Consider the following 21050-nt stretch of genomic DNA (forward strand, 5'->3'; position numbering starts at 1 on the left):
AAGAGAAGCCACCTCAGAAGAGGGAAGATAGTGGCAGGGTATGTTTGTTATCAACACCCATTCAACCCCTGGTCTCCCTAAAGAGTCTCTCAAGAGTCCCAGTTAGGATCGTGGTTTTGCAATGTGAAACCATTGTCCACTAGAAGGGGAAGACCACCAGCTTGTTTCACACAGGCAACTAAACAGCTCATCAGATGGTGATGAGATGAACTTCTAGCGAGAGGATGTGTATCACAATACCTATTCCTCAGCCATATTTGGTAAATTTACTCAGTGAAATTCAGCATAGGTTTTCTCCATACCTTCTCACCCAGGCACATATCCATGTTGTTTGATACACAGTGCTGAAGACAGGATCCAAACAGACAGACTATTAGTCGCAACGCTAACTCACACTGACTGCTTTCCATTAGGTTCTGAAGCAGTGCACAGATGGGCGTTTTGACTGGCAACAGGAGGTTCTGTCCTATGGAATGTTTCACCAGAAAGAAAATGATTAGCTTATATATTAAGGAAGCTTGTATGCCAAGTCTAATTAAGTTCTTGAAATTTACAATGAAAGCTGATTTCTCTCTCTACATTAAGGTATTCTTTGTTAAAAAAGAATAATGGTGCAGATGATATTGGTAGGTCAATTTTAACCTCCTTTACAAACTTGATGTTCAGAAGTTAATGCCTTAATAAAAAAAATCCTCTTTAGTTTAACAATCAGATGTTGTTAGTCAGCTGTGGATTGTTGCAGAAACAGTCTTTTCTGAGCAGTTCTCTTCTCTATGAAAGGACCTACAGGGTATTATTACTACTAATTAGCTGGTCATCTGTATCTCAAAGTGCTTTAGAAAGGAAGGTTAGTAACATTTTCTCCATTTTACATATGAGGAAACTCAGGGGCATAAAAGTAAAAATTATCTGCCCAAGGCATGCACGTGAGTGGCTGATACAGGTCTCTTGACTCCCAATCAAGTGCCCTATCCACTGGACCATGTTGCCTCCTGAGTATAGTATTAGACAATTGCTTTTCTGTTTCAAGAACACTCTTGTGTAGGTTAACATAGAGTTGTATTATGTCAATCTTCTTGTTCAATCTGTATGTGAGGTGCATTTTTGGACAGTTATATTCATTTTAGATATATACAAATGGGCCTGTCCAAAAGTCCTAGACACATACAGTAGAGCCTCAGAGTTACAAACACCTCGGGAATGGAGGTTCTTCTGAAATATTATTAACTTTGAAAAAAATATAGTTGTTCTTTTGAAAGTTTACAACTGAATATTGAATTAATACAGCTTTGAAACTTTATTATGCAGAAGAAAAATGCTGCTTTCCTTTTTTTTTTTTTTTAAAAGTAGTTTACATTTAACACAGTACTATTTGCTTTTTTATGTGTGCGCGTCCCTCTGCTGCTGCCTGATTGTATACTTCCGGTTCCAAATGAGGTGTATGGCTGACTGGTCAGTTGGTAACTCTGGTGTTCGTAACTCTGAGGTTCAACTATACAAATAAACCCTTCCATCTTCAACCCGCTCATCCACATTCAATCCATCCCTGGGGAAGTGTATAGCTTTGTAACGTGCCCCATAAGATAACTGAGGGAAGCAGGGGTACAATTCATATTCAAGAATGAGAGATGTTGTGGTTAAAGTACTGGATTGGAACTCAGGATAGGTTGGGTTCAATTCACAGTTCTGTTACAAATTTCCTACATGATAAACAAGTTGCTTAGGCTGTCTGTACTGCAGTTTCCCATCTTCTACTTGTATGTTATACCTCTCTCACCTGTTGCCTGTCTTGTCCATTTAGAATGTAAACTCTTCAGAGCAGGCAGGTGTGTTTGTACAGTGCCTGCAACAAGGCCCTGAAGCACTATTGTAATGCATAATAATAATAATAAATAATGGACCTTCCACTAAGAACACCCTGTCCCCCAGATAAAAAGTTTTTATCTGGGGACAGGGTGTTCTGTCTAAAGATAGACAGCTCAAGCACCCAAGTTGATCAGCTGCTGGAATAAGACATGAAGTGATGGGTTCTCCAAGATGCAGAGGATTGTCTACTATGCGGAGCTCTATAGGTCAAAACTAACACCCAGCAATAAAACAAGAGAAAGGGCAATCTCTAGAGCACAGGTACAGTATAGTCCCTGTAGGCGGTACTGGTAACTAAATTAAAAGCTGTGTTGTGCTCTGTTTTTAAGTGGTCCTCAGCTGTACTTTATAACAGAGTGTTGTGGCGATGTATGGGCATAAAAATTCCATATTAGTGGGAAGTCTTAACCAATTATTTAGCATTAAATAGGTATGTTCTAGCTTTTGTGGGATTAAATTAAACACTTAGTAACATTTTAGAGTATTTTACTCTTGTGCTGTTAATATGTCTTCATAGTACCTTTAATAAATGGACAGTTTGCCAAGCTTACAGAGTCCAAAGGATACCTCTTGTTATCTGCAAATAAGATAAATATTTGTGAGCAGTGCACTAAGATCTTAGCAAAGTTATAAACACTGGAAATTACTGTTAAAATATTATACTTTGAAACCAATACAAAAATAAAGCTAGATAAAGAATTATGTTCTGGTATAATTAAATTAGTGCCCCATTCTGACTGTGAGAGCTAGGATCTTTTCTATGATTTTCTTGTGTATAACTGGATATTACTTCATAACAGGGGAACCATTTTCTCATCTCTGCCTGAAGAAATATAAACAGTTTCTATTAACCCTGCAGGAGCTGTGTGTAAATTCCTTTGCCTGGATGGGACTATAGATCTCATACATTTTCCCATGTGAGGGAAAAAACAAAAACAAAAACCACCACAGTCAAACACAATTTCCTTCATACTCGGAAAGTTTGATTTTTAGCTTACTAGTCAATTAGCATATCATTTATACATAGATCTGACCTTTTTCAAGAATGCTTATAGATAAAAAATGAAATATTTAGAATACAATGAAGTATTTATACAATGAAATATTAAGAAAATGAAAGTGTACATTTGCCATGCTACACAATAAATAAATAAATAGTTTTAGAATATTCAGTGTTTCTGATGCATAACTGAAAATGTAAGTCTCTTGACAAAACCTAATACAATGCAAATGTCTATTCATAATTGCTGAAGTTATCAAAAAACTATGAGGGGGAAGATTGGGGAATGATAACAGTCTCAAAAAAATTGTGTACTGAATTATTTGTATTCCTACCTAAAAACAGTTTAATATGAAATGGGAAAAAGACTGTACACTAACTCATAACATTAAGGAAAAAAGGTTACCAGCAATAGGCACAAGGGAAGAAATAGTTTCATATGCAACTGGGAGCGCCATCTGTGGATCAAGAACTATCCCATCTTCACTAAAGAAATCACCATCATAGGTCCATTCTTCATAAGGATCCTTATCAGCTCCAAAAGATGCTGCCTAAATTAACACATTGCAAAAAATATGAACAGGAAATAAAATGCTCGTGAAGCTCCATAAAGGGATCAGCTAAAAAGTATGTATAATTGTAAAACTAATAAATTGCATGACATTACAGATCAGGTTTCCAAATTCAGGAAGAAAAGATGCTCATGTTCGAAAATGCGTCCTCAAGATATTTATTTTTGCTGGGCACTGGGAAAGAGACATTTCCTACTTCTTATGTGGGCATAACGCCCACTAATGTTGAAAGGGAGATATTTTTTAATTTGGCTTTTAAAAAAAACAGTGCATTAAAGTGTATTCATTTATTTATTGTTAGCACTCCAGAGAACATTTGCATTTTCTAATATCAGTTTTCACAAGAACTAAATGGAACTGAAAATTACCCATTTAAGATTGGACTCTAGCCCCTGATTTGGGATTCGAATCAAAAGTTCATTAAAGTCAGTGGAAAGATTCCCATTGACTTCAGTGAGTTTTGCACCAGGCCGTAAATGTCTTTATTTGTTCCACCTGTTTGGTCTATGCTAGTTAGACTGTAAGATCCTTACATTTTTCGCAGCCCAAACTGCTGTTGGCGATCAACAAACAACAAAAAACAGTAACAAAGGGATAGGTCAAACTCTTGAATGGTATCTTAAAGTTGTTAGCTGATGGGAGTGTCTCCAAATTCTACATGTATTTATCAAAAAACCCACCACCCACAGAGATATTGTACAACCTCACCACTTTTTGTAAAAGCTTTTTCAGAATCATTGTTCTGCGATTTCAAGCTGTCTTGGCAACAGAAATTAATAGACATTACATTAAGAGTATTAATAATGGTACACAAACAGATGTTCTGGGAACACAAGATCTATTGTATCTTATATTATGTCTTTTGTTCTGAGATATAGGAGACACGAGGCAGAGGAGTTGATAATATTTTGGTCTGGATGCCAGTAGCTAATTAGCACCTATCATTAGGTATTCCTCGGCAAGTTGACAAAGATGCACAAACTGAATATTTCATAAAGCACTGTAAAAGAAAAAATTAAGCTTCAAATTTGAGGACGTTACCTTTGCTATAAATCCATAGTTTTCTATTTGGCATTGTCCGTAAATTTCCTTAGCAGCCAATGTGTATTTACATAGCTCCAGAGAATCTAATAACAGATCTGTGAGAAATTAAAGTCATTGTCATTCTTTTATGCAAGTCATATATTCTCTATTATAAAGAAAATCACCATTTGGTGTCACCTATTTTTACAGCGGTATGCATGCATGCATAGAAATTCACTTTTTGTTTTCATATATCATAGAAAAGTGATTTGTCTGAAAATCTACTTTCCAACATGAACAGAAATAAGAAACTATGCTACTGGATTACCTGGACTGCATATTGTAGCTGCTTGGCATGCCATCTCATTTATCACTGCTGGAAAGTTCAGTCCTTTAGGTGTGATCATTGGAACATCAGCTCCCAACATATGACAAAGCTTTTGACAAGCTAAAAATAGCAACTTCCCTGTTTGTTCATTACAGTGATGTTCATATAAATCTCTTTAATGAAACAAAGGGGAAATTTGTTAGATTTTTATTTAAGATAAAAATCATAACTTGTCTTTCTTTTGAGGTATTAATATTAATCCAACAACATTTAAGTAAATTAGCTCACAAATAGGTGATGCTGCTGGGCCTGAAATCTGAATAAACTGATATGCAAGAAAAAGGACAACTAGTGCTTACCTTGTATATAACTACTGACTGTTGTGAAATTAGTTATTGGTTATAAATTATTTTAGTTTAACCTCCATTTTGTGTCACTTTCAGGAAGTGAACTGAAAAGTAACTGAGGGCCCTAACTAAACAGGTATGTTGATCAAAGAGTTTCAGCTACCGAAGGCAGGATAGCTTAGGGTTTGGATGGTTTTCATGTACAGGCAAGTCTTATCTTAGGCGGGGGTTCCGTTCCGCGGTTATCACGTAAAGCGAAAACCGCGTATAGTGGAAATTATATCCCCAAACCCTTTAAACCCCGCACGCAGCTCCAGTGGCCGGGCCGGGGGGGCATTTAAAGGGCCCGGAGCTCCACGGTGGCTGGAGCCTCGGACCCTTTAGTTTGCCACAGGGGCTACCAGCCACCTCTGCAGCTGGCAGCCCCTGGGTGATTTAAAAGCCCTGGGACTCCCAGCCACAGCTGGTGCCCCAGGACCTTTAAATCTTGAGGCCACGCCCCCCCCACTCCGGCCATACGCATAAAGTTGAAATCGCGCATGTTAAATGCGCGTAAGTTGCGAGAAACCTGTATTCCTGGGACTCAAGAAGCTCAGCTATATATAGTGGCTGGCTAATACTGTCTACTTGAATGATTCTTCATCCAGTACAACAGTATTAAATTGCTAGAATTAAAATACACACTCTTACTCATCTGTGTTACTGAGATCCTTTACTTAGGCTATCTTCACCAGTAAAGCTGCAGTAGCACAGCTGCAGTGCTCTAGCTGAGCTGCTGTAGGGCTTCAGTGTTGATACTCTCTACAGCGAGGAAAGGAGTTCTCCTGTTGCTGTAGTTAATTCACTTCCCCGAGAGGTGGTAGTTAGGTTGATGAAGAATTCTTTTGTTGACCTAGCATTGTCTATGCTGGGGGTTAGGTCAACTTAACTACTTCGCTTAACTTTTTAGTGTAGACCTAGCCTTAGTAAAGAGGATGGCATTAATAACCAAGTTACGGAAAAAACACACTGGGAGACACCAAACAATCCAAGGTGACCCTACTCTTGCAGTCTTCTACACAACACAGTATATTGCTTAAGTGGATCTGCTGTGTGGCTCCTCTTCCTTCTAGTCAATCTTGCCTTTGCATTACAGCTACCAGCTATTGCAGAGTACCAGAAATAGTTTATTGCATACTTCTTCTTACTTTAATGCTAACCAATCCTAAACTCTTCTGAAATTTTACCTGCATATCTTTAGTGCCTCTTCAATTTTTCCAGCATCTAATGACCTCAGTGCCAGCTTTGCCCCCAACTCTTGCTCTGTAATTTGCAGAAGTAAAGCTAGTCTGTAGAGTCTTGATTCAGTGGAACAGTTCTTTGTTCTACTATCATCTTTGGAATTCGTTGTTTGCACTTTTCCAGATTTTGCCATGGATTGGATACTTTCATAGGCTTTTATGTGCTCTTCAAGGAGCTGAGACATCAACAAAGGATTCCCATAATCCTTGACTGAAATAAAGATATCAAAATCCTCCTGCAACAAAAAGTCAAATAATAGAACAGAACCTTCTTATTCATGTGACTTACTTTAGAAATTTGTCTTGTTTAAGTTTTACACTCATTCCCAGATGAATGTTATCACAAAATTGAGTTTACTAGTTCAGACTGGTCACTAGAAAACCCACTGTACATTAAAGAATATAGCTAATTAGTATGAAACAAAACCAAACAAAATAAAATATATTGCATCAAACAGTGTTTTAACTATGTAACACTTCCTAATAGATCAAATATACTGCAGTCTACTATGCAAAAGGTAATCAATTCTTGGTAATATGCAACATTACAGCACTATTAGAAAATCTTTGCTGAGAAGTTGGTGGAATTATTAGGATTTTTGGCAAGATTATCAGATTTTTGGATCAGTGAAGTGAGAACTGGCAAGATGATACTGTTTCTTGACAGGTTAAATATATTCCTAGTGTTGCCTGATTTAGGAGGTTAATATTAATTTGGACAGTATGGGTTATAGGCTCGCCAATTAATCTAATCAGAAGATAATAAAGTTCTTGTCCCAGAATCAGGCTACATAGAGTATGCAAAAGACCCTCAGGGGTATGACAGGACGCTCACACTGGGACCAATATTTCTTAAAAAGACTTTTATTGAGCTAAACGGAATTATAATTAAATGGTAAAATAATTAGAGTTATAAATGCAGTACTATTATTCTAAAAATACATATGATATACTATAAAGCTTTTGATTAATATACTTACACCCTTTCTTGATGACCTGGCGATAAGAGACAAAGGACCAGCCTTGCCTCAGGTTTCTCATTTTTTGAGTGGGAGATACAGAGCTTAGAAGAAGCTAGAGAGCAAAAGCTATTGAAGCTAACTTAGAATTTGACTTAACTAACTGACTTAAAACTTAAAATTAAAACTAACAGACTAATAAGCTAAGAACAAAGAAGCTTGGCGCTTAGAAAACTTAGTAAACCAGCTCTGAAGCTCCGAAAAACAAAACTTAGAAGCAGCAACTTAGACGCTTAGATGCCTCCTTGGCATTGTGTGTCACCCCTCTTATAGGGCGTGGGTGCTTGAGCCCTTCTTCCATGTCCAAACTTGGTTTTCTTACCCACCGAAATGTTGGGATACACTTATTTTATAGGCAGGTATGTTTGTACATATTAACAACATATACATACATACATATTAATAACATTGAATTATTTTTACATTTGTTATTTTTGTTTTTCCGGTTATTTTGGTTCTTTCCTTGTGATGTACCTGTTTTGTGTACCTTGTGGTGTAGCTGCGATTTACAGAGGACATGAACTTCGGAAAGCCCCCTATGCCAACTTGCATATGTATTTTAGTTAAAGATTACTGCATATATGAACCTTATGCTTAACTTATTACTATTTACCTAGTCCAAAACCTATGTATGCTAACTTTGCCTTAGCTCAACATACAGGATATGGCCTGTAGGTCCCTTGTGTTACAGCCAAACTACTTCAATATAAACCTATTATAATAAAAACAATTAAACCCATAAAAATATATAAAACCTATTTTTTATATATATGGCAAGGAAGCAGGCTAGCCCTATAAGTTACACTAGAAGGGGATGGGAACAGAGCACAGTAACAGAAAACAGGAAAAGATTTCTGAGTTTTAATCCCAACTCTGCAAATGACTTACTGCATGGCTTTGGGCAAGTCAGTGCTAACAAGGCAGTGACTAGCTTGGAGCATGCCACAAAAGTAACGGTGAACATCACCACCACTAAGGGCTTGTCTATGCAACATGGTAATGCCCATTATGGAAGTGTGATTTCTAAAGCACATTAATGCGTTGTGCATGTAGACCCTGCGACCCTGCTGGTGCACAGTAAAAGTTCCCTGATGTTCTTTAATGTAGGACCATTTCAAATTGTACCATTAATGTGCTCTGTCCATTAGACCACAGTTCCTGTCTAATAAGAATCACACCCCTAGGATGCGTCTTGCACCGTGTAGATATGCCCTAACTCAAGATTAAGTGGTATGAATTTTTTTCAGTCACCAACATATGGCCTGGGAACTTTATACCAGGATGGACTGATTTAAATCAGCAAACAGGAAGCCTTGATTTAAATCCATTTTAATTTTGTTTTCTTGTGCTTTTTAGTTATTGTCCCAAAGAAAGGTTCATTCTCATTAATTTGCAACTAAATATAGTTTTTACACTAAGTTTCACACTTTGCTTTGTGCTAACCAGGAGGATACACCATAGCTATATATATTTATTTAAGCAGTTATGAAGCTCAACATACATTTATTCAAATTCTTAATTTTTACATTTTTTATTATGTTAGAAATGAGAGTCACATTTCTTATTAACTATATGTTAATTTTTTTATTACACAACTTTGGTCAAGCTGCATTTAGATGGAAATTGGAATTAAATTAAAAGTGTTTTCTCTGCACCTGCTAGCTAAACTGCAACAAAAAGTAATTAAGGCAAAGTCATTTCTGCACAACAGAAACGAAGTACTCACATTTGAAAAAATGTAAATACCAACATCATTGGAAAGACTGAAAATAATATAGATACTGAATATAGTACATGACGTGACATTTAATAAAATTTGAGATGATATTTTCCCTCTTATTCTGTATATAATTAAATGAGCAGACCTCTTTAACTGATAAAAATTTGAGAAGGGCTCACTGATGCAGCATATTAGTTTTATTTATTTAAATTATATAAAGTTTAGGCCTTAACATAAGTTGTCATAATTTCAAATTAAAAATAAACCTGTTTAAAAGTAAAAAAAGAGAAAAATATTTAATGTAAATAAAATCAGGGTTAATTTATTCATTTTTTAAAATATATATATATTTATTTTTATCCACTCTGCTTTATATTCCCTAAAATACTAGCATGGAAATAATGTTTTATATGACAAAATCTGTTGATCAATCTTCATCATCCATAGCCATTTGAACATTTTTAAATTTATTTGTAAGCTACTATTACACACACAGAACGTAGTAAAATTGTAGCTAAAAATTACATTTTAATAGGATTCATTTTTAAAAATGCATCATTTAATAACATTACTCAGGGTAATTTCAAACCTATTTTAATTTCTTGTAACTATAAAATACTTACCTGCAAGCTAGCAAGTGTTTCAAACATTTTTAAGTTTGCTTTACATTCATCTTCCTTCAGAGGATTTTCTGTAAAATAGGAAAAATAGTTACTTACTGAGCTACTTACTGAGACAATACATAAAGGGATAAGTTACAACTTACCTTTCTGAATGCGAAGCAGGAATTTAAGAACCTCCACAAGTGTCTTTGTTATACACATTTGCGTTTTGCGCTGGGAAAAAAAAAAGGGTGATGAAATATTAACTATTTGGCCTTTGGTGGGTAGTCTTAGGTACACAGCTCAGATTATCGAAGTGCGGCTTGGGAAAGAATACAGGTAAGTAAATGGGTTCGTTGAGATGGAAGAGGGAGGTGACCTTGGGTATGAATTTAGGGTGTGGGCCATAGCGCTGCTCTGTGCCTGAGGTTTGTTCAGTTCCCTCGGAGCCAAGCTATGAGGCTTAGTTTTTCTCCTATGAGAGCTAGGCTGCACTGGGTCTTTTGATCCTTGGGACGCCTTGGTACCGGACGGCCTTGGTGCTCGCGGTCCAGTGCTCTCGGTGCCATCGGTACCGGGGCAGTTTTTGCGGGCAGACATCGCTTTTTAGGAGGTGAATCACGGTGTGGTGAAGCATGAGACCACTTTTTTTTGTGGCTTTTTTAGGACCAGGGTCCTTAGCAGCCGTTTTTGAAGAGGACCCCATAACTGAGGCAGCTGCAGGTAAGGACTGGCAAGGAGGTGTCCTGGACTTGGGGTTGGAGGCAGGTCAGAAGGATCTCTCCATCATTAAAAGTTTTAGTTAGAAGTCCCTAGCCTTCCATGTCCTCGCTGTGAGTTTCTTGCAGGGGGGACACTTTTGGTAAATGCGTGTCTCTCCCAGGCAACAGACACACTGCGTGTGGCAGTCTGCCACTGGTATTGAAAGTCTGCAGGTCAGACAGCGTTTGAAACCTGGAGAGCCAGGCTAATGCCTCTTCGGCGACTGCCCGCTTGAGGTGGGGAGAAAAAAAAGGGGGAAATTTTTTTGTTTTGTTTTTTTTTAAATGGTAAACAGAACAAAAGTGAAAGAAGAAATAAATAACGAGGGAAATAACTAAGGAAGGGGAAGAAATTAGAGGAATATGAGAGCTGTTAAGGGTGCTGCTGTCATTCCAACCAAAACCAAAGACGGTAGAGAAGGAACTGGGTGACGGTTGGTTGCCCGTGCAGAGTAACCACTCAGAGCAGTGTGAGACAGCTGCTGCGCATGCACAGCCAACCAGGGCGCTGCTACCACAAGTCTCCGACTAGAAGTGCAGGGTGCCAAGATACCTAAAGTGGAGCCCCACAAGGTGTTTCTCCTCAAAGGAGAACTTTATGTAATTTTGTCACATGTCAGTGCTATACCATTTACAAACTTTTTTTAGATCTTAGACAAAACATTATTTTAAAATTATTTGAGCTATATTTGTTTGTTTGTTTAAATCCTGAATTTACAACTGGGTAAAATTAGTTGTAATGCATTAGGATTTACATTTGTAATTTAATTAATACTCATGGGAGTCAAATATGCAAGTCTCTGTACCAAGATGAAAATGTGCCTCAAAAATATAGGGAACATTTCTGACACAGTGGTTTTACCTTACATGGTTTGCTTTTTTACAAATGGATGAATGGATACAGAAAGCAAGAGATATGCGCCTTTATACCTCTGAAAGGTACATTAGATTTTACCAGTTCTCCATCAATCACCCCCTTTTTTTACACATGTTGAAAGCAGCATTGAGAATGCTCAATGTACATGTATTTTATGAAGTGAAATTAGTTAGTACCTCTTCAGAATTATCTGCTTCTTTCTGCAATACCAATCTTGCCCATATAGACAATCTCTCTGCAACTTCCTCTGCTTCAGCAATGGGCAGAGATTTTAATAAGTTTAGAGATTCCTCTCCCTGAAAACAAAAAGTTATAAGGCGTAAGTCAAAAATAGTTTGACAAGAGTGAGTATTTGTTGTTGAAAGAACTTTAATTTTCTTGTCAGTTATCTTATCATTATCTCATCTCTTTACTGTCTGACATTATAATGGTGCCCCACCAGATGAGACTTTTTAAGTTCAATTTACAGCTTGGGGAGTCTATTAACTCTCCCCTTTTATAGAGCACACAGTTTGTCATAACATACAAACTCTCTAATATCCCAAAATAGTTTTTAGCATGTGTAGATCCTTTGATTCAGAGAGCTGAGGGCAGCTAAACTACAAGTTTATTTGTTGATAATTACAATAGTTAAAGAAATTGCTTTTTTCCTTTACGAGTTCTTGCAAAACAATTGATTGATAGCATTTGTAAGCAGGACTATGCAAGCATGACTACTTTTATTACCACATGCTGGTAAGAGAGTGGAATAGCAGAAGTTGGTTACTGCTGAAAAAGTGACTTTCCAATTTTTAGGGTGGGAAACTTTACTTTGGAGGGGGCCTGTCTAGTTCCTTTCCTCAGTCAGAGGAGCCTACCACACTGCAGGTCCATTACAGGGAGGAATATCCTAGACCCAGATCCTGAAGTGGCGCAGGCCGAGGGATGTACTGGCCGCCCTTCCCACAGCCCCCGTTGGCCTGGGACAATGAACCGTGGCCAGTGGGAGCCGCGATCGGCCGAACCAAACAAACAGGCCCGGACCGCCAGGGACTTTCCCTGAACAAGCGGCGGCCCAACTTTGAGAAGCAGATCCAAGTCACGGAATCCATGACATCCAGAGAGACCTCCCTGACATTCTTCCCTCACAGCTCCAGGGGCTGTGGGACTTGGGCTGGCAGTCAGCGGGGCACTGGCAGGGTTCTAGTGACAGCAGTGACAGGCAGCCCCCTGCAAGGTTCCAGTGATAGGTGACAGACTCCTGAAGGGGCCCTCCTCAGGGTTCCAGTGACGGGTGAAAGCCTTGTGCGAGGGGGGAGGGGTTGCCTCCGGCAAGTGGCTGGGGGTGTCTTGTTTTCTCTTTAGGAAATATGTTCATCCTGCAGCTTCCAGCTGCCGCAGGCAGAAGGGGAACCTCACAGCTCCCAGTCACTACGGTGGCGGAGGAAACAGCAAAAAAAAACTTTTGCAGCAGCAAAAGTCACAGACAGGTAATGGCTTCCATGATTTTTTGTTTATTGCCCATGACCAGTCTGTGACTTTTACTAAAGATAACCATGACAAAATCTTAGCCTTAAATCATAGATAAAGGTGACCAGCAATTCAATGACTAAACAGTCTCCTCTCATAATGTGGCAGTGCTAAATCATTTAATTCCCCGCTTACGCACGCTGAAGGTTCAGCACATTCCCGAGTCCCACTAACATCAGTAGGACTTAAGGATGTGCTTAAGTGCTTTGGTGAACTGTGACCTAAATTGTCCAGTCAGAAAGCTCTGCAGAAGAGGAAACCACCTGCTAGTCATAGGGATGCAGAAGGTGGGTGTTTGTGCCAGTAAAGAGTTGCTCAATAGCCCTTCCCACAAAAAATGGTTTGTGACATACTCCAACTCTTAGGCCCTCTTTACAACATGGAAACTGACATGTTTTGACACCCTGTGTCAAATATGTCAATGCTGCCAAGCCAGAAATGGACTCTTTTCTTGCTGGCTTGGAGAAAGTCAACCACACTCAACAGCAACTGCAGAAAAGCTTATTAGAAAATTTCTAGCATATTTTATTTTAGCATACACTGTTTTCATTCTTTTTGGCAGTGAATGAAGGAGGATTTACCATGTTTTTCACTTTATAGCAAAATATGGTCGGTTCAGTAGTGTACATGTGCTTTCAGTGATTATGCATTAGTTCATGGAAAGCCATGATAAATTTAACATACTCATATTATATAGATATATATAGGCTTGATCTTCAATACTATAATATTGGCTACAACCAGTGTTAGTAGTATGATTGCACGAATTGCATACACAGATGTTTGTCAAACTGCAGTAACTGTGCAATTCTGAAAAATAGGCCCCAAGTATTTTTTAACATAGATATCAAATGACTACAAAAACTTTCATACCCGATCTCGATCAATCAGGTCCACCATCCTCAAAATATAGACTTCCACACTTGGCAACATATATGCTGCTACAATTTTCAAAGCATCTTCCAGAGAAGTAGGGGTATCTTGTTTAAGAATGTATTTCACCAGTCTCTGAAACAAGAAAACAGACATGGATACTAAATCTTGCTGGAAACGTTTAGAAGCAGAACTGCCAGAGCCTTTCCTCCCTGCCAGAGCTTTTCCACAATGCTGTAGCCTTTCATTCCGGCAGGGAAAAGCTCTGGCAGCAGGGAGGCAGCAGTACACTGCGCTGCTAAAAATAGCAATGTAAATGTGGGAGGCACTGCTTGGGCATGTAAAGAGCTATGCAGGGTACAAACTGTAAAGTTCTAGTGCATCTGGATTTTACTTGCCTAAGCAGTGCCTCACCAACTACACTGCTGTTTATACCTGTGTTAGCTGGGCTGCGACGCTGAGCCAGCAAGGGTTAAAACAACCAGCAGGCTGAATGACCCAAAAATAACTTTGAAGGATGTATTAGGAGAGTACTGAAATGATAAACAGGGCCATTCCTTGTAGATAGTTAGCAAAGCCATGTTAAACAGACCAGTGCTTCTCAAAGTTGGGCCGCCGCTTGTTCAGGGAAAGTCCCTGGCGGTCCGGGCCTGTTTGTTTTGTTCGGCCGATCGCGGCTCCCACTGGCCACGGTTCATTGTCCCAGGCCAATGGGGGCTGTGGGAAGGGCGGCCAGTACATCCCTTGGCCTGCGCCACTTCCTGCAGCCCCCATTGGCCTGGGCCGGCAAACTGCAGCCAGTGTGAACCGCGATCAGCCAAACCTGCGGATGCAGCAGGTAAACAAACCGTCCTAGACCGCCAGGGGCTTTCCCCGAACAAGCAGCGGCCCGACTTTGAGAAGCACTGAAATAGACTACAGACCCTGAAATGTAGGCCTGAATTGTTAGAGAATTAAGAATAGATACGAATTGTATTTGTCTGTGTTTACCTATATCTTGTTAGAAGTTTAACAGTGTGATCTAGTTAGCCTGTAGATGCTAAACTTCTGTTCCTGTCAATAATATTTTATGACTCTATTCTATTGAATCAGAAATCAAAAGGGGATATTAATATTTAGATGGAACGTGTGGTGTAATATTATTGTCTTCATTTGTCTTTGAAATTTTTCGTGGACTACCTGTGAACTGCCTGATGGTTAACTGCCTTATGCTAATGAATGCAACTAGTTACTGGTGTAAACCTAACAAATAGGGATTAGCTTCAAAGCAACAATATACATTACCTATTCTTCCGCCAAGGAAGCCCTGCTGTGACCACAGCCTGCTTCTACTGTAACAAAAAGTCGTACCTGATTCTGTTTTATCTCAGATCTGCTTAAACTTTGTCAGGGAAAGTCTAAGTCACAAAACTGAGGTCTCCAGGTCTACTCTGGATTATCCCTGCAATTTCTCATGGAAGAATTTGAATAAACTCTGCACATGGATAACCTATTGGACTATAACCTTTTAAATTGATTCTAGAAGGATTTTTACAAATCAGCAACCTCACCATCTCTGCTATGAAACTGACCTAAGAACTGTATTCATATCTGTATATATAAAGAGCTTTAACCATAGCAACGCTTTTTATTAATAAATCTTAGATTTAGTTAAAAAGGATTGGCTGTAAGCATGTACTTGGGTTAAGATCGGAAATATTCACTGACTTGGTGGGTAATGTGTCTGATCTCTTGGGATTGGTAGAACTTCATATATGGTGAATAAGGTTTTCAGTAACCCTCACTATCTTAGACTTGACTGTCTAGAGGGGAGCCAAAGGCTGGAATGCTTAAAGGGAACTGTATTTTGGCTTCTTGATAACCAGTAAGGCATTACAGAAGCTATTTAGTTACTGGCTTGGTGAAATTTAAGTACAGATAGGGCCCTACCAAATTCACGGTCCATTTTGGTCAATTTCACGGTCATAGGATTTTAAAAATAATAAATTTCATGATTTCAGTTATTTAAATCTGAATTGTCACAGTATTGTAATTGTAGAGGTCCTGACCCAAAAAGGAGGGGTGTGTGTGTGTGTGTGTGTGTGTGTGTGTGTGTGTGTGGGAGGTAAGGTGATCCTTGGGAGGGGCTGTGGTACTGCTACCCTTACTTCTGCACTGCTGCTGGCAGCAGCACTGCCTTCAGAGCTGGGCAGCTGGAGAGCAGTGATTGATGGCTAGGATCCCATCAATCCTAGGCAGTGCTGCTGCCAGCAGCAGTGCAGAAGTAAGGGTAGCAGTACCACCCCCCCCCCACGCGCACGCACGCACACACACACACACCCCTCCTTTTTGGGTCAGGACCTCTACAATTAAAATACCGTGACAATTCAGATTTAAATAACTGAAATCATGAAATTTATTATTTTTAAAATCCTATGACCGTGAAATTGACCAAAATGGACCGTGAATTTGGTAGGGCCCTAATTATAAACTACACCACCAGTCTTGAGGTTGTCTGCCTTGTTCTTTGCAGTCTGCCTGTTTGAGCATTCTCAGTATAGGCCCTCCAGCGACCATGGTCACATGGGTGTTCAGTGTCTGTATTCTACACAGAGCCATAAGTGTAGACAAAGCCCAAGGGACATGAGAAATGCTAGAGATCTAATCTCTAAATTTGTCTGAGAGTTGCCACTGATGCATTGGGGTGGATGGGGAGTGGGAAGCAGACTAAGACTGCTTTTCAAATACTTTGCAGAGATCTGTATTGAATAGTGTTTTTCTTTACCAGGCATCTCATTAAGAAAAAGGACAGTGCACCATTCCCATTTGGATTAGAAAATGCAGGACTACATTTTCTTTCTTTTGTAATCATCTCATCCATATCATTTGTGTTTGGTTCCTTTGTACAGGATAATAGCCTGTGGTAGCATTTACAATGGAAGAACTAATAAGCACCTTTCTGAACATGTCTCAACAGTAGACTACAAATGCTTACTTCTAATCCAGCCAACTAGCCATTTTAGTAGTTCTTAAATTTTCCTGTCTCCCAAAAGCAGGAGAATGAGGATTAAGTTACATATGTTTTGCTAATTTTATTTTTACTTGTTCTGGATTGTCTTTATGTGGTCTGCTTTTTTCCAATAGAGCTCGGCTCTCATTTAGGCATCTAAAGGAAGTGGCCAGACTTTTCAAAAGAAAAAATAGAACAATGGGAGCTGCTGGGTGCTAAGATCTTTTAAAAATCTGGCTCCTAAATACTCAAAGCCTTGTTTAGTAATCTTTATTTGAATATATGTCATAGAAGAAAAGTAAAAATATAAATAAAAGTAGTATCTCGTCACTTACCATTATCATCTGTTTGTCCTTTAAAAGATTAGTATCTCTTATCCCATAGCCCCGTAACAGCTTCTTCATCTCCATCAGTCTGGAACTTTCCTGCAATAACTTCACTCTACAAATAGATATGTCACTATTATTAATAGCTTTGCTTCTTTTAACTGCATAATTTTTTAAAAATAAAAGGTAGAATTCAACCCTGAATTCTAATTGAAAGAAAAAAACAAAACAAAAAAAGAGTAAAATATCTTCAAAGATTTTGAAGAGATAGGTGTTAGGAGTTAAGTAATGTTCCCTTACTTGACATGTTTCATTTCCAAATGCTGCTTCACCAGCTGCTCCACAGCTGCACTCCAAGGCACCACAGCACCATGCATTATTTGCAGTACTGCATCAAATATCAGCTGCAAAGAAATCCAAATTTCTCTGAAAACAAAGCTCTACATTACATAATTCCTTCAAGTATAGTTTACCCATAACTCTGTTAGACATGGAAGGTTTCTCCCTTCCCAAACTCGATTTATACAGGTGGGTATCCCAGACACACCCTGAAAGCCTTCAAACTATCAGAATAATTTATAGCCCAATTCTGTTAGAGTTCTACATGCAGAATTCCCATTGATGTTAATAGCTGTGTTTTATATTTGTAACGTTTTCTAAGATGTATGATTTATTTTCTTCTAAGTTTGTCTTTTGGCAACCTTATTAAAAGGGATTAGAGAGCTTCTTCCAAAAACTTTAAATAAAATATTAAATCATGCAAGGTGTGCTACAAGGTTGTATAAAGTTCTTGAAGGTAGGTCTAATTGTTGTTAAATGACTAAAAGACTCAGGAAGGTGCTCTTGCAATGCTTCCAAAAATTTATATGTACCTTAACATAGTATTATATGAGAAAAAGAACTGCTGATAATGAAACAACTCTTCTAAAAGATAAACCTACAACTACAAAGACATGGTGACGACAGAAGTAATCCTGGTGGCTCAATGATAATGAAATGCACAACCACACTGGCCTCTCTCCCAAATGGCACCACTGTGATCCGCCACCCCTGAAATCATGAAAATTGAGGGTGCTCTGCACCTTGCAGAAGGCCACTTGCACAACTATCCAGGATAGCTGGAAAGCAGAAACAAAACAGCCTTAAGTAAAGGAAAAGGTAAAAGGCACTAGACCAAGCAAAGAATCCTCCTAGGATTGACTGAAATGCAGGACAGTATTTGGCCCATCTCTTACTCCTACCATGCAATGGATTCTGTTCTTGAATACAAACAATTTTTTCATTCATAACACAACAAACAAGCATTAGATCCATTTGTACATTTATTTAATGTACTTACATCTGTATCAGATATGCAGCCAATGACAGCTATTGCCTTTGCCTCCCATGCAGTTTCAAACACTGATGTAGATCGTGTGCGACAGCGCTCTAGCAAGTCCTGAGTATTTTGATAAATAAAGTTTAATACTAAACATTCAGAATTATGGCAGGAGCATTCGATAATTTAAACACTAAGGACCAGATTTTATCATTCAGATCAATGGGATTGTACACAGGAGTAAGGATATCAGAAGCTGGCCCTAAATCGTAAGAGTAAATAGCAAACAATCATACTTGATTTCTTGCCTAAAATAATGTCCTTTTAAAAAAGGAGGGAAAATTGATACCTTTATATACTGCAAGAGAAGTTCATCCTGTTGTAGATTATGTTCATGTATGTATGGCTTTATAAACTTCTTCAAAATGGATGGAATGAGCTCTGGTGCCAAAACTTTATCAAACATGCGGAATACTATTGTACTTGCATTCTCCTAGGGGGCAGAAAAACAGTTACAGAAACACAAGCTCCACAGCATGTTAGAACAGCACAACAAACAGCATTCTTCCTTCGTTTCACTAAGGGCCTTATCCAATGCCCATGAAGTCAAAGGAAAAACTTCAGCCCCTAACATTCATTGCCCAGCCCAAAGAAAACCAACCCCCCTACAGACTTCTTCCACAAAGCCTTCTTGTGTTGAGCTAAACGTTTGATTTCTCCTCCACTACAAGCTTGTACTGTCATCCAATAGACACTATCAGAAACTGTAAACTAATAGGGGAAGGGACCATGCCTAATTACATTTATATAGCAGTTTATATCTTGAAAGCATTTCCATGCAATAAACGTACTTCATGACACCCTTTTGTGGTGGTTTAATATTATTATTCCTGTGGAACTCTCTGCCAGAGGATGTTGTGAAGGCCAAGACTATACCAGGGTTCAAAAAAGAACTAGAGAAATTCATGGAGGATAGGTCCATCAATGGCTATTCACTGGGATGGGATCCCTAGCCTCGGTTTTCCAGAAGCTGGGAATGAATGACAGAGGATGGATCACTTGATGATTACCTGTTCTGTTCGTTCCCTCTGAAGTACCTAGCATGGGCCCCTATCTGAAGACAGGATACTGGGCTAGATGGACCTTTGGTCTGACCTAGTATGGCCGTTCTTATGTATAGGGAAAGTAAGGCACAGCAAGATTAAATGATCTACCCAAAGCCAAAGGCCTTGTCTACACTTGCAGCCGCATGGAGGGTACATGTAGCTACTTGATATGGACACAGCATCAAAATGAGGACAGACACATGCATGGAATTAAGCAGTAGGTCACAGCTTTAACACAATGGAGGGGTGCTACCTGCCCATCACCCATATTCTTATACCAGGCATTTAATTGGTTCCAGTGCAGGGGTTACAGGGCTCTTTACCACATAACCCATAACACAGGGTAGGCTCTACTCAGCCAACCCGCAGGTCTCAGCTCTAGGTCTCATCACCCTCCCCACCACAAGGGAGACAGAGGGTGTGGCAGGGTGAGGACCTCGGCCCACAAGGATCACAAGGTCTGACCTTGGCCCACAAAGGTGACAAAGTCTCACCCTATCACTTGAGTTCAAGGCCCAGTACCAAAATCCCAGGTCTTTTACCTCTGGGAACTGTTCATGGTATTCTCTTAACTGTATTGGAAACCTGACGCAAGTTGCAATGAACAAACAACTCCACTCCAATACCTGTTAGATCCTGTAGCGGGTCGAGCACCCCACTCTGGGGAGAAAGGGGTTAAAACCAGCTCTGGGAAAGGGCTTCCCCAAAGAGCCAATCAGACGAAGGCATATAGCAGCCAATCCAGGCCCGGTAGGGTTGGTATAAAAAGGGCTGTGAGCTAGGAGACAGGCAGTCTCACTCCAACCTTGGGGTGGGAAGGACTGGGCTGCCTGGGAGCATAGGGTACCTTCAACAGAGCAGTGCTGGGGAAGAGGCAGGCTGAGCTGGGGAGCTCAGGCCTGGCAACCTCCCTGGCTGAGACCTGTCAGGAAGGCCTAAGGAGGTACTGGGGCTGCAGGTCCAACCCCCTAGTCAATGATGAGTGGTCATTATGCAGACTGCAGTTTAGCCCCTGAGTAAAGGGGCTAGATGAGGACTGGAAGTGGGTCACTGAGGTGAGTGGGGTTCCCTGGGTGAGGGACACTGTGGTCCAGGAGGCACGTGGGGCCTATACGTGGTGGAGATAAAGGGACTGCAGAGAGGCAGGTAAGGGCAGAGAGAAACCGGCCAGAGGAGGTGCTCCTGAGCTGGATATGCTAATTCCAGGACTGACCAGCAGGAGGTGCTGCACCGGTGAGTCAGCAGCGATCGGCTACAGGTACTAAGTGTGTACCTACTCAACCCACTGTGGTTTGAAAGTGCTTGGAGGAAAAAAAAAATACTCCTTGATCCTCTGCCAATTGGTACATGGGAAATATCTCATTCCTGACCCCCTAAACAGGTGATCGGCTAGACCCACAGCATCTGTCAGGCTAGGTTCTTATTTCTAGTTTGAGTGGGTAGTGGGCTGCTGGCAAGAGCCAAAAGAGGCTCCACATGGCCCCTGAACTGGCCTAAATTCTGAGAGCTGGGAAATGTTGGCCAATCAGCACCT

At 39.7% G+C, this 21050-nt stretch overlaps 1 protein-coding gene across 9 annotated transcripts in view; it reads right to left on the minus strand.

Moving 5' to 3' along the window:
• Positions 1–21050, minus strand: part of KNTC1 (kinetochore associated 1) — a 75880-nt gene that overhangs the window by 26465 nt on the left and 28365 nt on the right. For all 9 annotated transcript variants that reach the window (XM_039504475.1, XM_039504467.1, XM_039504466.1 and 6 more), the window contains 14 exons: positions 18760–18903; positions 18432–18530; positions 17393–17496; positions 17102–17207; positions 13778–13912; positions 11572–11691; positions 9922–9991; positions 9779–9846; positions 6363–6652; positions 4790–4962; positions 4480–4577; positions 3273–3417; positions 2387–2443; positions 303–466 (listed from right to left, as the gene is read on the minus strand). In XM_039504475.1, the coding sequence (XP_039360409.1) occupies positions 303–466; positions 2387–2443; positions 3273–3417; positions 4480–4577; positions 4790–4962; positions 6363–6652; positions 9779–9846; positions 9922–9991; positions 11572–11691; positions 13778–13912; positions 17102–17207; positions 17393–17496; positions 18432–18530; positions 18760–18903 (1773 nt within the window). The remainder of the gene's footprint in view (positions 1–302; positions 467–2386; positions 2444–3272; positions 3418–4479; positions 4578–4789; positions 4963–6362; positions 6653–9778; positions 9847–9921; positions 9992–11571; positions 11692–13777; positions 13913–17101; positions 17208–17392; positions 17497–18431; positions 18531–18759; positions 18904–21050) is intronic.

The sequence above is a fragment of the Mauremys reevesii genome, linkage group 18 (assembly GCF_016161935.1).
Source record: "Mauremys reevesii isolate NIE-2019 linkage group 18, ASM1616193v1, whole genome shotgun sequence".
Classification (NCBI taxonomy): Eukaryota; Metazoa; Chordata; order Testudines; family Geoemydidae; genus Mauremys; species Mauremys reevesii.